The 15,696-nt window shown below is 38.9% G+C and overlaps 1 protein-coding gene across 1 annotated transcript in view; it reads left to right on the top strand.

Annotated features, from left to right (window-relative positions):
• The first annotated feature begins 1,155 nt into the window (after positions 1-1,155).
• Positions 1,156-15,696, top strand: part of MEPE (matrix extracellular phosphoglycoprotein) — a 19,743-nt gene continuing 5,202 nt past the window's right edge. The window contains exons 1-3 of the mRNA XM_006867750.1: positions 1,156-1,209; positions 7,653-7,706; positions 8,920-9,012. Of these exons, the coding sequence (XP_006867812.1) occupies positions 1,156-1,209; positions 7,653-7,706; positions 8,920-9,012 (201 nt within the window). The remainder of the gene's footprint in view (positions 1,210-7,652; positions 7,707-8,919; positions 9,013-15,696) is intronic.

Consider the following 15,696-nt stretch of genomic DNA (forward strand, 5'->3'; position numbering starts at 1 on the left):
AATGTTTAAAGGTAAGAAGAACTTTAGGGCGTTTTCCCATGAAAAAAGTCCTCCCACTCCAAGTAATCTCAGAGTGGTACAAATTTTTTATTCTCTTGTTGATTGTTTTGAAGGTAATAAAATACTTAATATAAATCAAAAGCAGAAGATAAATAGTCTAAGACTGCATTGATCTGTTTTTAAATATAACTATTACTTAAGTATTCCTGCATAAATATATTTATCAAAGTATAGATGGTACCTTTATGCAAAGCTCAATGTTAGTGTTTTAACTATTATTTTATTAAGTATGTAATAAAATATGATTCACCTTTAAAATCAGCTACATGTGAATTTTTTGCAATAAGATAAAAGAATAGAAATTGAGTAATAGTAGTATAAAGTCTTGATTAAGAACCCTAACTCTATAGCTATATTGCCTAGCTATTAAGCTTACTTCTCTCCTTCATTCCCAGGAAATCAAATTCCATGACCTTTCTGTGTCTATTTCCTAATCTATAAAACAAGAATTGTAATACCATCTCTCTTATCGGGTTATTGTGAGACTCAAATAATTGAATCTGTATACAGTTTATTAAACAGTGCCTCGTTCATTTTAAGTATTCAGTGAATGTTAGCTATTAATATAAGCACTGCATAATTGTTTCACTTTCCAATCCATGAATGACTGATAATTCATATACAAATGAATATGAGGACTTAGGCTGGTGCACCAGCCTCGTAACTGACAAGATTTCCTTCCCCATGGTGTTGCCTGCTACACAGACAGACTCACTTCAAGACCCTTTCATAAGTTTCTAAATTAATTCAGTGTTATCATGAATTATACAAATAACCAAATAATCACTATGTAAAGACAAGAGGGAAAAGTTAGAAGTGACAGTTGATGAACTGGCTTTGTTGCTTTAGTGACATTGAACAGTTTTTTATTTTCACGTTGAAATAAGTAAATATATGAACACCCTTAGCTTCAAGCAGCCATACGAGTATAAAAAATCATACAGAGGTCTTTTTCCTTACAGAAGGGTATGAACTGCTAGTGGGAAAGATGTTTTTTAAATACCTTTGTGTTTTATTTATTCATATTGCTGCAGTTTATAATTGATATTGCTTTAGGGTAAAATAATACTGACTTTCTTACAGAGAATCTCAAAGATGCAAGTTGTCTGCTTGGGACTGCTCCTTTTCAGTCTGACCTGGGCAGCGCCAGTAAGCATTTACCAATTCAGTTATGCATTACTTAATCTTTTACTCTCTTTTTCTATTTTTCTTTTAAGTAATGCTTATTAAAGCTCATTCAGTTACAATAAACAAAAAAAACAAATTAAGTCACTGCAATCCAATCAATTCTGACTCATAGTGATCCTGTATAGGACTTCCAAGGCTGTAAATCTTTATGGGAGCAAAAATGTTCATCTTTCTCCTGTGGAGTGGCTGGTAGATTTGAGCTGGCGAACTTGCAGTTAGCAGTCCAGTGTTTATTCTAAAGAGCCACCAGGGCTCTCCTTTGTTGCTGTTGTTAAGTGCCATACATAGAGTCAGTTCTGACCCACAGTGACCCTGTATAGGGTTTCCAAGGAGCGGCTGTTGACCTTGAATTGCTAACCTTGCGGATCTAACCAACTTTGCAGTCCAGCGTGTTAACCCACAGTGCCACAGCTCCTTTAATTATAATAAAAGTACCAAGTAAATAGAAACCATGCAACATTTAATACAAACGTCTGTCACAAAGGAGGGTCTCAGTTCACATATGTTTCTTTGTAACAATGAAGATAGTATTTTGAGAAAACCAATAGCAAAGCACAGGATTTAAAATCAACTGACATTAATGACTAATATGCAGAAACTCAGTAAGTCCTGGTTGCATAGTGGGTTATGAGTGGGACTGCTAACCGTGAGGTCAGCAGTTTGAATCTCTCAGCCTGTCTGCCAGAGAAAGATAAGGCTTTCTGTCCCTGGAAAGATTTACAGCCTCGGACACCCTAAATAGGAATGCTTCGAGGCAAAACTCACTACAAGGCACACAACCACCACCATCACCACCATTGTTGTTAAGTGCCATCGAGTCACTTGCAACCCATAGTGACCCTCTATAGGGTTTCCACCATGCAGACACTTATGTTACAGCATGTCAAGAGACAACTCAGAATTTGACTTGAATGTTTGAAGGCTAACAAACTAAATCTTGTAATTACGTGGCAAGTCAGAGAGAAGAGAACTGTTCTGTATTTCTTATAACATTCTAACACTGCAGGATACTTTTCATGATTTTTGCATCATTTAACAGCAAGGCTAAGTACAAGAATTATTTCTAGGTGTAACCTTATTTCCTTTTGTGTCTTTTCTTCTGTCTGACTCACCCAGATGAGTACTCAGGATGTGACAAAATTATCTTGTGAAAATGCTGAGTGCTACAGATATGTTCTGCAATGCAGACACAGTGCTAATTAGATAATGTCTGAAAAGCATCCTAACTTCTCAGAGTAACCCTTTCAGCTGACGAATCATGGAAACAACTGGTCGTTCTACTGACTGAAGTACTTAAATATAGGTCCTGAGTAGCGGTGACCAGTGGGGTAGCCAGACCGACAAGAATGAGGACAGCAAAAGTGGGGAAGCATGTTTCCTCTCAGCACTCATTCTCCTACACTCCAGTGGGGGCTGTACTGCTTAAACTGCACATCTGCCAGGTCAAATATACATATCTCAGCTCAATCAGGGATGTAGAGGCACCCGCTAAGGAAGGCATGCTCATAGAAGAGCAGGTCAAGCTGACCCAGCCCAGTCCAACCACTGAGGATAAGTTTATTTTGAGCAGCACATTCCTAAGGAACAGCTGGAATGGTATTCTCTGACCATTTTCTAGTAAATGTGCTATATTAACATCAAGTGCTCCTCCCCAAAAGGAGACAATGCCATCTCAACTCCAGAGCCTCATTCAAACAAGAGAAAACAAGTAGGTACAGGGGAGAAGGGAGAGGTGACTATTTCAGAGGCAAGAGGTTTGTTCCAAATAAAAGTAACATTTGGAATTGTAAATTATTAAATTGACAGCTTTCTTGAGATAAACATATTCCATTTAACAACTTAAATTAGTAATAATTGGTGGTAATTGACATTAGTAGATAATGAGTCACATATGTTTTAGAATTGCAATCCAAATTCAAAACAATTTAAAATGGAAATAAATGAAGACGGTGTTTGAGCCATGCAATTCAGTTTTACTAAGAGAACTTTATCTCAACCCACTGCCAGTGAGTTGATTCTGACTCCTATAAGAACCTATAAGACTGAGTAGAATTTTTCCATAGGGTTTCCTACACTGTAAATATTTACGGGAGTAGACAGCTTCATCTTTTTCTGGTGGATTTGAATAGTCGATCTTGGGGTTAGCAGTCTGATCTTAACCCACGGTTCTACCAAGACTTGACTATATTTTGTTTTTGTAGTTATTGCTAAAAGTGCCATGTAGTCAGTTCTGACTCATGCCAACCCTGTAATAAATCAAAAACTACATTATGGAATTTGGATATTTTGTAATCTAAGCATCCAAGCACGTTTTAATACTATATATGTGTATAAAGAGAGTTACTCATGTTCATTTCTTAGTATCTACCCACCCACTTTTTAATTTTTCTTATTCCTATAACCCAATTTTCAGAACTATTTTAATTATTTTGATATTTTTATAACACAATTCAGTGGTCTGAATTTATATGTGGATGACCTAAAACTGTTAAAAATCAACATAAGAAAGAAATGCAATGAAGAATGAAATAATAAAACATGCCTTGAAAGTACTTAATATAAACTCCAGGAGCATTTCCTCTTATTGCTAATATTCATTTGCTTTGCTTTTGCTTTTATGTATCATCCCATCTTTAAAATTAGCTTTTTAATCCTGGGTCTTTGTGAACTGAAGGTTTAGGTTAAAACATCTTCTCTACTTTTATTATTGCTACCAGCTATGAAAGTATAGGCAATTCTGTTCCTTCTACTGCCTATCTCACAGGGGATATTATGGGAATCAACTGAGATTATGCATGTAAAAGAAGTTTACAAACTATAGGATGTTAAATACATATAAAGTATTATTGTCCAAACACTTATCTCTTGCATAGAATGGAATACTAGGCAGATCTGTCTTGGAGATCTGTCAAGGAAGTATGTTTCTAAAATTTTAAGTTTAAATGTTTAATATTTTATCAGCCACCATCCAGTCAGGAAAAAGAACCCATGACAGTGAACGAATCTGGGGTGGTAGTAGTGGTGAACCAGTTATAAGGTATAGAAAGAACAGAAAAGATAATTCAGGGGTGTTGAAGCAACTCAAAAACTTGTTACAGTAAGAATCTATTACTATCCTAGGGCTGGAGTACTGAGCAGAGAGGTGGTGTTCCCAATGGTCTGGATGGGAACTCCTAGAAGGAAGTAAGATCTCAAAGGAGTTGTATCCTGTCTGGGGCCAGAGCTCCCATCAGCTCATCTCAGATGTAGGCAGTTGACAAAGGCACTTGGGAAATGTAGTTTATAGGAGTCTTCCCAGAAAGCTCAGAAGTACAGGAAATAGATGAGAGAACAGTAGGATAGTACCAATATCTTGTTGCAAGAAACAATTTCTCTGAATAAACAAAATACACAGTTTTAAGATTTATTTAAGAAGAAGACTAGGTGGATAAGACAGCTGGTCAAGGTAACCTATAGACTATCTTATCTTAGTGTTTTACTTACTAATCTTTTTCTTGGGGACTTCTCTTTCTTAAATCACCTTGAGGACTGCTTCTACTTTAGCAAATGCATTCAAGCATGAACCAGTCCTACCAGTGATTGTGAAGAGATTCAAAAGGAAACAGAAAAAAAAAAAAAAAAAAAGTCTTGAGAATTAAGCTGCTACATTGTTCCTTTGACAGCAAATTTGCAGCTAAGATTCTCAGATTTGGTTCTACATCCTCTCCTGTAACACCAAAACTTAAGCCTACGGGTTGAGAAAGTTACCTGGGTCTATTTCTTTGTAGTTTACTTTTTTCCCCCTAAGTAGCTACCCCTCATTCCCAGGCACACATAAATTATGACATTTTTATATTAAATCCAGAGAAAGAATTTGTTTAAATCAGTTGGTCACCTCCATTTTCCCCTTCCTTGAAAGTAACATCTGACCAGATGAGTGAAAACAATAGGGTGCTGTAAAATACTGCACACAGAGAGCAGTAGAATCTGACTTCCTCTGATTTCACTAGCAGGGAGAAGGGAAATCACCATCAGTGTCAGGGTAAATCTCAGACATGCCTCCACCCTCCAGCCTTCTCTGTTAGTACTGCTTCTGACCATTCCTCCCACAGCGCTCTCCACTCAACTGGGTTCAATAATTCATTGCAGTAGCCATGCAGAATTCAGACCATCCTCACAGTTATGGGGTTTAATAGGGCATTTAACCGTTTACAATCCAGGATTAGAAATGCTCAGGACAGCTTCTTCCCACCCCACCCCCACCCCCAGGCACATAGGCAGGCCTCTTTCTGGTCCTGGGACTCTCAGACACAGGTTCTTTGGCCTCTTCGCTGCTCCAGCAACATTATGGTGGTTGTGGTGGTGTGCCGTGGAGTCAGTTCTGGCTCATAGCGACCCTGTACAGGGTTTCCGAGGCTGAAATCTTTACAGGAGCAGAAAGCCTCATCTTTCTCCCCCAGAACAGCTGGTAGTTTCAAACTGCTGACCTTGAGGTTAGCAGCCTGACTCTTAACAACTATACTATCGGAGCTCCTTCAGCACATTATAGAGCTCCTTTAAGGCTGCTGGGAAATGCCCAAAGGTCAATCTACTCTCCTACACTCCTCAACCCAAAGGCGATCAGCTCTAGTTCTAGCAAACCTAGCTCCCCAATTTAGTGCCTAGAGGCACCCAACTCTAGAAGTAAACCTCCTGCCCCAAAGCACTCAGTTTTGCAAGCTCTGTGGGCTGGGACCCACAGAGCACTGCTCTGTGGGGGGTTCTAGCTCTTGGTTCTGTTGCTGCTTCTCCTCTGCCACTCCTCTGCTACTCGTGCAGTGAGCTCTCTGTTTCCTGGATGGAGGAAGTTCAGTGCACAGGGATCTCAGGGACCAAAGAATGTGCTCTACTCCTGCCTCATCTTCCTTGATGGCAGTGAGATTCCCCCTTCCTGCTTCTGAGATGACTCATTTTAAACTCAGTAGGATGGCAAATCGGAGTCCTGGTGTAGTGCTGCGGGTTAATGAGCTGGACTGCAAGGTTGGTTTGAACTGCAAAGTTGGTGGGTCAAGCTCACCAACTGCTCCTCAGAAACTCTATACAGGGTCATTATGAGTTAGAACCAACTTCATGGCACTTAACAACAACAAGGATGGCAAAACTGACTAATCCCCTCATTAGATTTCCACATTTTTAAAATCACAGTGAACCCTGTTAATCATCACTGAATCATATCATTCTATCAGCATTTTCGCCCACCTTCGCTTACCCAGATCCATCTGAAGGAAAAAAAAAAAATCTTATTCTAAGGGAATTACACAGACTATGAGCAGAAGAGCCATCTGAAGTAATTCACTACACTGCAGGTCCCATCCTTAGATGTTCTAACCCTTATGTGCAGGACTATGGTTTTATTCTTAGTGGACCAACCAGAGCATTATGTTGTTAAGTGCCAACAACATTTGTTGTTGTTAAGTGCGTCGAGTCGGTTCCGACCCATAGCAACCCTGTATAGGGTTTCCAAAGAGTAACTGGTGAGCTTGAACCACCGACCTTGCAGTATAATTCAATACAGCAATTACTAAATGTATTCCATCAATTCACTACCTTTCTATCAGTTTATACTACTGTTGTGGCTTGTATCTTGCAATGATATGGGAAGCTATGCTTCCAGTATTTCAAAACCAGCAGGGTCATCCATCGTGGCCAGGTTTTCATGGGACTCTCAGACTACAACAGAGTCAATAAGAAAGGCCTGAAGATCTACTTCTAAACATTAGCCAATGAAACTATGGATCAACATAGAATGTTACTCAATGTAGTGCTAGAAGATGAGTCCTTTAGGTTAGAAGGCATTACACAATGGCTAAAACTCTGAACTGAAGCATGGCAACAGTCACGGCGATGGACAACATTCCACTGAATTTCTATGGGACCACCATGATTCAGAGCTGACGAACAACAAATTTAACATACGATCAATGCACACATACAGTCCATATCACTGAACTCTGAACTTCTTTTTCAGTGGATATCAATAACATCCAAGTTCCATCACCCAGAGTGTCTTCCCTGACACTACCTGACAGTTCTCCCTTGCTTAAAAGTCACTAATACAGATGAATTTGTCCCAGCCAGCTACTCTACAGGATTTTAACCTTGGTCACCTTATAGGCACTTCTCCTCTGCCATATAGGACTGCTATGAGTGAGAATCAACCCCATACCAATGGATTTAATGGGAGGGGAGGAAAGTTGACACTGTCTTTTGTAATATCATAGTAAATGCTAATGTGTTGAGTGTGCTCATGTTCTTTTGGTCAGAGTGATTTTCCACATTTAATAATATAACCCAAAGACAGAAAAATAAATGAAACATTGGTTGCTTGAAGAAATGAAAGAGTGAATGTTCTATTTGGTGACGTTTTATGTCTTGTTTTCCTTCAGACATTTCAACCACAGACTGAGAAAACTAAGCAAGACTGTGTGGAAGAGCAGAAGGTAAACAGAATCATTCTCCTCAAATAAATCGAGTTCAGTGCTGTGAAGAGAAAAGTCAATAGGAGAAACATTTAACTATTAAAATATTCGTGGGTATTTGAAGTGGAAATGCAAAATTAGACAACACAATTTGGGTAATTTCTAGTTAATCAGGAATTATATGTCACAAACTATGTGATAGAAAAGAGGGAAACCGTCTAAGCAAAGATTTATTTCTTTCAAATTTGGTCTCTTCCTTCACATGAAGCAATAGTTTGCAATACAACTTACAGTGAGCAAGAATTTGGGGAAAGCAGTATTCTCTACAGCTGTACATAGGAGTAAAGTGACAAATAGACAAGCAAGAGAAGGTGGCTAGTAAGTTTTCATGGAAAATCCTGTTCACATGGGGTTAGTTTTCCAGATACATTCAAAAAGTTGAGACAAGCATCCTCAGTTTTGCATGTTATCAAATTGCAGTTGATTTATGCCTACCCACAGTTTCTCCTGACAATCTGAAAGTTCTGTTCTAAGAACTAACAATCTTCTGTTCTTTGTCTCAGCAGAAAATTACAAAGGCAAAATCTCTAAACTTAAAACCCTGCATGTTCATGCTGTGAGTCTTGCCATTTGACATCAGATATACCAAAAAACCAAGCTCAAGAACATCAGATCTGAATATTGTTAAACCTGACTTCTTCTAAACTCTCTTTCCCACCTCTATCTAAAAACATGTGCTCCACAGCCACTGAAATTTGGTAATAAATATATCTTGGAAAGAAGAGCAGTTGACAGTCAACCACCTTTAGGGGAAACAGATGTAGAGATAGGTAGGAAAAAGAGCAGAGTCGTGAGTGATTAATATGCTGGACTGCTGACTGAATGGTACAAGTTTGCTTCCACCCAGAGACACCTCAGAAGAAAGACAATCTGCTTCTGAAAGATCGCAGTTACTGACAACCCTACGGGGCACAGTTCTATTCTGACATTCACCATGAGTCAGAAATGGCTCAACAGCAATAGTACAAAACAGAGAGAGAGGGAGAGAGACACACGATGAGACAAAGGAGTAAGTAGCTATCATCTGGAGCTAGCGAACACACACCCTCCTGTGGCTGTAAGTAGTACTACCATGAGTCAGAGACAGAATTAGGCTTCACCCAATTTTTAAACATCTTGTGTGGTCAATATGAGAACCAGGAAACCCACCTCATATCATGTTGTGTTTTTGTAGATAACATACAAAGGTCATCATGAGAAACACGGGGACTATATTTTAAAGTATGTTTACACATCACCTGGAAGGAAAAATCAAACTGACATGAAGGTAAGCTGAGTCTCTGAGTTGCAAGTCCTTCTCAGAAGTCAAATTCTCTACTTTGCCTACGGGAAATGGTAGAGGAGACAAAGTTGACCTTTGCCTGCCATGGAGCCCCCCCTCAGGATTTGAGTCCCTTTCTCTTCAGCTCCCCAGTTCCGTGGGCCTCTCTATGTGGTCTTCACTGTTCCTGACTCATCGGATCCCTGCCCCAAGCCCTCATCTGATCCCTGCCAGGTCCACATCCTGTTCTGTTTCAGGACCTACTGCTAGAGGTGTGAATGCCATGACTTGCCTCGCTATTGCTCTGAGTTATATTTGCTCTTTTATAAGAATTTCTGAACATATTCTTCTATAGATTACTAATAGTAGGGATTTCATCAGGGGAAGTCTATTAAGAGAAATCATTTTGATATGTAGAATAGAAAATCTTAGTGTCTCTTTAATTTTTAATTTATTCCATGGATGACTCAGGAGAGAAAGAATAAAGGCCTTGTCTCTAGGGTGACAATGATCCTTTTACCCAGTGCCTCCTTGTACATTCATTGGCCAAATAGCTGGAAAACCACTTAAACTGTCATCAATAAAAGGACTATTTACTTTTTCCCAAATCTGGCTTTATCTCTGATGGTAATAACATTTTTTCCCTTCCAAATGGGATTTTCTTCTGTTCAGCATTTTTACATGGCATCCCTGAGACTGCATCTAATTGCATGACATTAAAACTTACATACCGTAATAAGTATATGCCTTACTGTTCTTATTGTGCAAGATACTATGGCACATAAAATTAATGAGAAAATATAATTCTTTCTCTCCAAAATCTTAGTTTGAAAAGAAACATAAGACATTTACACAAAAAATATTATAACCCAAGACATATTGCACCAAGTGTTATGTGAGTAGTACCAAAACAAAACTAAAGTATGCTTTTAGGGGTTTGAAGTAGAGGAAGATTACTTCTTGGCCTGGTGTTCAGGGAAAGCTACATGATGAAAACAATTGATCTAGGCCTTGGAGAGGAGTAGGATTCAAGCAAATAGTAGTGGGTGGTAGAGGCCATTCCACACGAAAAGAATTAACATGAGCCAAGGTGTGGAGAAGAAAAGGAGACCATAGGAAAGTAGCCTAGCTGACTGATACATGTTGTTGTTGTTTAGTGCCATCAAGTTGCTTCTGACTCGTAGCAACCTTGTATAGGGTTTCATAGGTTTTTTTTTAATTCTTTGTGGTAGCAAAAAGCTATTTTCAGAGTAGTTGGTGAGCTCAAATTACCAACCTTGTGATTCATAGTCCAGTGCTTATCCTATGGAGCCAATGCACTCCCAAGTGATACATAGGCTCATCATATAAATGCAGTGATGAAACAGGAATTCCATACATTTTCCCTTATGCAAATATGACTGACAATCACAGGGTGGTGGTGGTGTGCCATGGAGTCCAACTCATAGAGACCCTGTATTTCCAGGCTGTAAATCTTTATTTACACGAGCAGGAAAAGCCTCCTCTTCCTTCCATGGAGTGACTGGTAAATTCAAACTGCTGACCTTGCAGTTAGCAACCCAGCTGGTAGCCCACTAGGCTACCCGAGCTCCTTGACAATCACATTGTTGTTGTTAAGTGCCGTCGAGTCGTTTCCGACCCATAGCAACCCTGTACAGGGTTTCCGAGACTGTAAATCTTTATGGGAGGAGAACGCCTCATCTTTCTCCCGCGGAACAGCTGGTAGTTTCGAACTGCTGGCCTTAAGGTTCACAGCCCGATTCGTAACCACTACGCTACCAGAGCTGTTGATAAAACAACTCTGAGTAGTCTTCTAAAGAAATGCACACAATTCATTTGTATGCATGGTTGTTGTGTGCTGTTGAATCCATTCCAATTTATACCGACCCATAGGACAGAGTAGAATCGCTCCATAGGATTTCGTATGCTGAAATCTTGACAACAGCAAATCACCAGGTTTCTTCCCCAGGGATCTGCTGGTGAGTTGGAACTGCCAACATTTTAGTTAGCAGATGAAAAGCAATAGGAGAAGCAGAAAAAACTAAAACTTCCCACATCAAAGTACAGAAAGAAAAAGGAAAATTAGAAAGGAATTGTTTTAATCTACTGATTTTTTAAAGTACCTGTTTTACTCAAAAGGGATGATTTAGCATGAACAAAAATGAACATCCAAGTAAAATCTGTCAAGCCTCAATAGGCACTTCCACTCCTATTAAGCCTTTAAATATGAGTATAACTTAAATGTTTAAAATACTTTTTTTATGGAGAAATAACTCACAGTAAAGTTTCCTTTCTATTATCTAATGGCAAAAATTTATCTATTTTCAGATGGTACCAACCAATATAAAAGATTAGTGAGTTTGAAGAAAAATAAGTCATCTCAAATGATATCTTAAAAAGACTACAAGTTGGCACTATTGCAGACTGTATATTAGCCAGCTTAATAGGAGTAGAGGACATTTCCATAAGTCATTTTTATCTTGAGCATGAAGTATAAGCTGATTCAGCAATTTCCCCACCATTCCCAGCAGTTAATAAGGTACATGTATAAAAGCAGGAATTGTCCAAGTGGAACTAGATTCTTACCTTGAGGCAGAAAAACTAATCAAAATCCATTTTAGACAACTTGGTATCAAGGCCATAACTTCCGGGATTCACAGCCAGCGGGTGCCATCCACCAGTACATAGGCAAAGGGACCCTGATTTTGTCCATCTTCATCCACCACAGCAATCAATGTTAGAGAAGAATGGAGACTAGAAAATAAGCTGTGCATCCTATAATCAAATTAAAATCATTAGCATTATATTAGAAAAGAACTACTGTTTGATAGAGGGCTATACACACTTCTCTATGAATGATAGCTCTGAATGATGGCGCTCTGGTAGCCGCAAGGTCAGCAATTCGAAACTACCAGCTGTTCTGCGGGAGAAAGATAAGGCTTTCTGCTCCCGTAAAGATTTACAGCCTCAGAAACCCTGTACAGGGTCACTATGAGTCGGAATCGACTCCACGGTACATAACAACAACAATATGAATGATAGTTTGAAACACAACGTTAGCAGTTCAAACTCACCAGCCACTCCTTGGAAACACTATACAGGGACACTATGGGTCGGAACCGACTCAATGGCACCAAACAACAACAACATGGTGCACATGGTTAATGTGCACCAAAAGTTGGAGATTTGAGTTTACCCAGAGTCACTTCACAAGAAAGGCCTGACAATTTATTTCCAAAAAATCAGCCATGGAAAACATTATGCAGCAGAGTTCTGTTCTGACACACAGACTCACCATGAGCCAAATTGATAAATGGTGCCAATCCATCACTGAGATGGCATTTGCTTTATGACAGATTTTTTTTTTTTCTAGAAGCTTCACATACATTACACCATTTAACAAAATAATTTCATTCTCCACAAACCATTAAATGTTGGGTATCTTTTCCTCTTATTTTACAACTAAGAAAACAGAGTCAGAGAAATCAAATAAGTCTGCCAGGATTACACAGCTCATAAATGCTAGAGCTGGGCAACTAATTCTACTACCTGTGTTCTTTCCAAAATGCAACTGTTTACAATTGAGATTGAAAGAGATCAAGACTGAGAGCTCAAGAAAGACCAGCTGAGAACTCCTGTTTGTTATTGCTCTAAACCTTATTCTCTTTAATCCAGGTTTCCCTAAAACTAATTTCTTCTATCTCCTTTTGTTATCTTCTCTGCACACTTATCCCTTTAGTGTGAGCCTCCAGCAGACTGTTCTTTTCCTCTCTCCATCTGGGAGCATTCATCTATTTTCACTTTTTAATTAGCACATCTAAGACGATATCCATGTGCTCACCAAGAGCCAACAGATTGAGGTGGTGACTCAAAAGGACAAGACAAAATTAATCTGTGTGACTACAAATGATGGGCGAAGGACATGAGAGCTTTGAGACTGCATCCTCAGAGCTGATCAAATTGCCTCAGCATCTGAGGCTGCTTTAGTACCCCCACAAGAGAAAGGGTATATGCAGTTGGGTGATGGGTCTGAGCAAAGTATCTTAATAATAGAGAACTCCAAGTGGCAACATGGAGAAGAGAAACTATACGAGTTTGAAGGAAAATGAAGTTATTCCAAATATGAAAAAGATTACATATGAGAGAGGAAATAACCTTAATAATTGTTATGACAGGAAAAATGGATGCTAGTTGCAGGTAAAAAGAATAAAATTCAATTTAAAAGAACATGGAAAGGATAGACTTATCCATAAATGGAAAGATCCAACATAAAGGTAAAGTGTTCAGTGATTTAAGAATGAGAAGAACTTATACTGGGTGACCCCTGTTGTCATTGTCAAGTGCCATCGAGTCAATTCTGACTCATAGTGACCCTGTTTAGGATTTCAAATGAGTGGCTGGTGAACTTGAACCACTGACCTTGCATTGCAGTTCAAACTAACCTTGCAAACCAGCGCATTAACCTACTGCGCCGCACCAGGAGGTCCCAATTTTCTATGTCTAAATAGATAGTCTATACTACCCCACATCAGACTGACTAATATTAAGCTCATTATCTTTTCCTCCTCTCTACATTTAGCATGGTTTATTTTCATCTCTAAGCCTCCTTCAATTTGGGCACCAACAGAGGGTTTTTTTTCTTTATAATGTTCTTATTTGACCAAATGTTCACACATCATTCCTGGATACTGAAACAGCCTCCTTTTTATTTTGTGAGTCTCTTACTTCAATAACCTTGCATCCTCTTCAAGACAAACCCAAATTCTTTATCCTGGCATCCCAAGTTCTACAAATCTTGGGCATGCTTTATCTGTATAACAATTCCAAGTGAGTATGAGGTCTCTCTCCTGCTACACCCACTCCATACACTATCTCTCGAGGACTATACTCTTTGGGAATCAATAAATAGCCAGGTTTGCTAGTCCAGCTTCTTCCATGTTCCTGTTCCTCAATAAATATTTCTTCTTTTAATTTCTTAATTTTGTTGTGGTTGCTATTGCTAGGTGCCATCAAATCAGTAACAAATCATAGTGACACTATGAAGAACAGAAAAAACACTGCCCAATACTCTGCCAACCTCATTATTCTTGTTAGCTTTGAGACCATCACTACTACCACTGTGCCAATCCATCTCGTTGGGGGTGGGGATGGGGGCTTCCTCTTTTTCTCCAGTCCTCCCTTTTACTGAACAGGATATTCTTCTCCAGTAACTGGTCCCTCCTGACAACATGGCTGATATATGAGAGATGAAGTCTGACCATCCTGGCTTCCAGGGAGCATTCTGGCTCTACTTCTTCCAACACAGATTGGTTTGCTCTTTTGGCAGTCCGCTGTACTTTTATTATTCTCCTCCAACACCATAATTCAAATGCATTAATTCTTCTACTGTCTTCTTTATTCACTGTCAAACTTTCATTTGTTTATGAGGTTATTGAAAATACCATGGCATGGGTTAAAGTGTTAAAGAGCAAAGCTGACATCTTTGCTCTTTAATACTTCGAAGAGGTTTTGAGTAGCAAATTGGTCTAATGAAATACATTACTTAATTTCTTGACTGCTTCTCCCAGGAGTGCTGATGATTGATCCAAGCAATGTGATGTCTGACAACTTCAATTTTTGCTACATTTATATGGATGTTGTTTATGGGTCCAATGGTAATGACTTCTGTTTTCTTTACAAAGATGTAAACCCATACCATAGGCTGTGGTCTTTGATCTTCATCAGTAAGTATTTTGAATCCTCTTCACTTTCAGCATGTAGGATTGTATAATGTGCATATTTCAGGTTGTTAATGAGTCTTCCTCCAATCCTAATGCCTCGTTTTTCTTCATACAATCCAGTTTCTCAGATTATTTGCTCAGCATACAGATTGAATAAATATGGTGAAAGAATACAACCTTGGCACACATCTATCCTGATTTTAAACCATTCAGTCTACCTTTGTTCTGTTTGAATGACTGACTGTTGGTCTGTGTATAGGGTCCTCATGCACACAATTAATTGTTCCAGAGTACTCATTCTCTGCAAGACTGCCCATAAATTGTCATGACTCATACAATTAAAAGCCTTTATGTAGTCAGCAAATCATAAGTAAACATCATTCTGGTATTCTCTGCTTTCAGCCAATATCTATCAGACATCAGCAGTGATATCCCTTGTTCCATGTCCTATTCTGAATCCTGCTTGAACCTTAGGAAGTTCTCTGTCAATGTATGGTTACAGCCTTTTTAAAATTTGACTTTCATGATATATTAATGATATTGTCCAATGATTTCCAAATTCCACTGAGTCACCTCTCTTTGTAATGGACACAAATATGGATCAACTACCAGTTGCCAAAGTAGTTGTCTTCCAAATATCTTGGCATAGATGAGTGAATGCCTTCAGTGCTGCATCAGTTTGTTGAATGATTTTAATTTGTATTCTGTCAATTCCCAGAGCCTTGTTCTTTGCCAATGCCTTCAATGCACCTTGGACTTCTTCCTTCAGTATCATTGGCTCTTAATCTTCTGCTTCCTCTTGAAATAATGGAATATCAGCCATCTCTTTCTAGTACAGTGACTCTGTATTCCTTTCATCTTCTTTTGATGCCTTTCTGCATCATTCAATATTTTGCCCATAGAATCCTTCAATATTGCGAGTTAAAACTTGAAGTCTTTCTTCAGTTCCCTTAGCTTGAGGAATGATGAA

This window comes from Chrysochloris asiatica, unplaced genomic scaffold (genome assembly GCF_000296735.1).
Source record: "Chrysochloris asiatica unplaced genomic scaffold, ChrAsi1.0 scaffold00109, whole genome shotgun sequence".
Lineage (NCBI taxonomy): Eukaryota > Metazoa > Chordata > Mammalia > Afrosoricida > Chrysochloridae > Chrysochloris > Chrysochloris asiatica.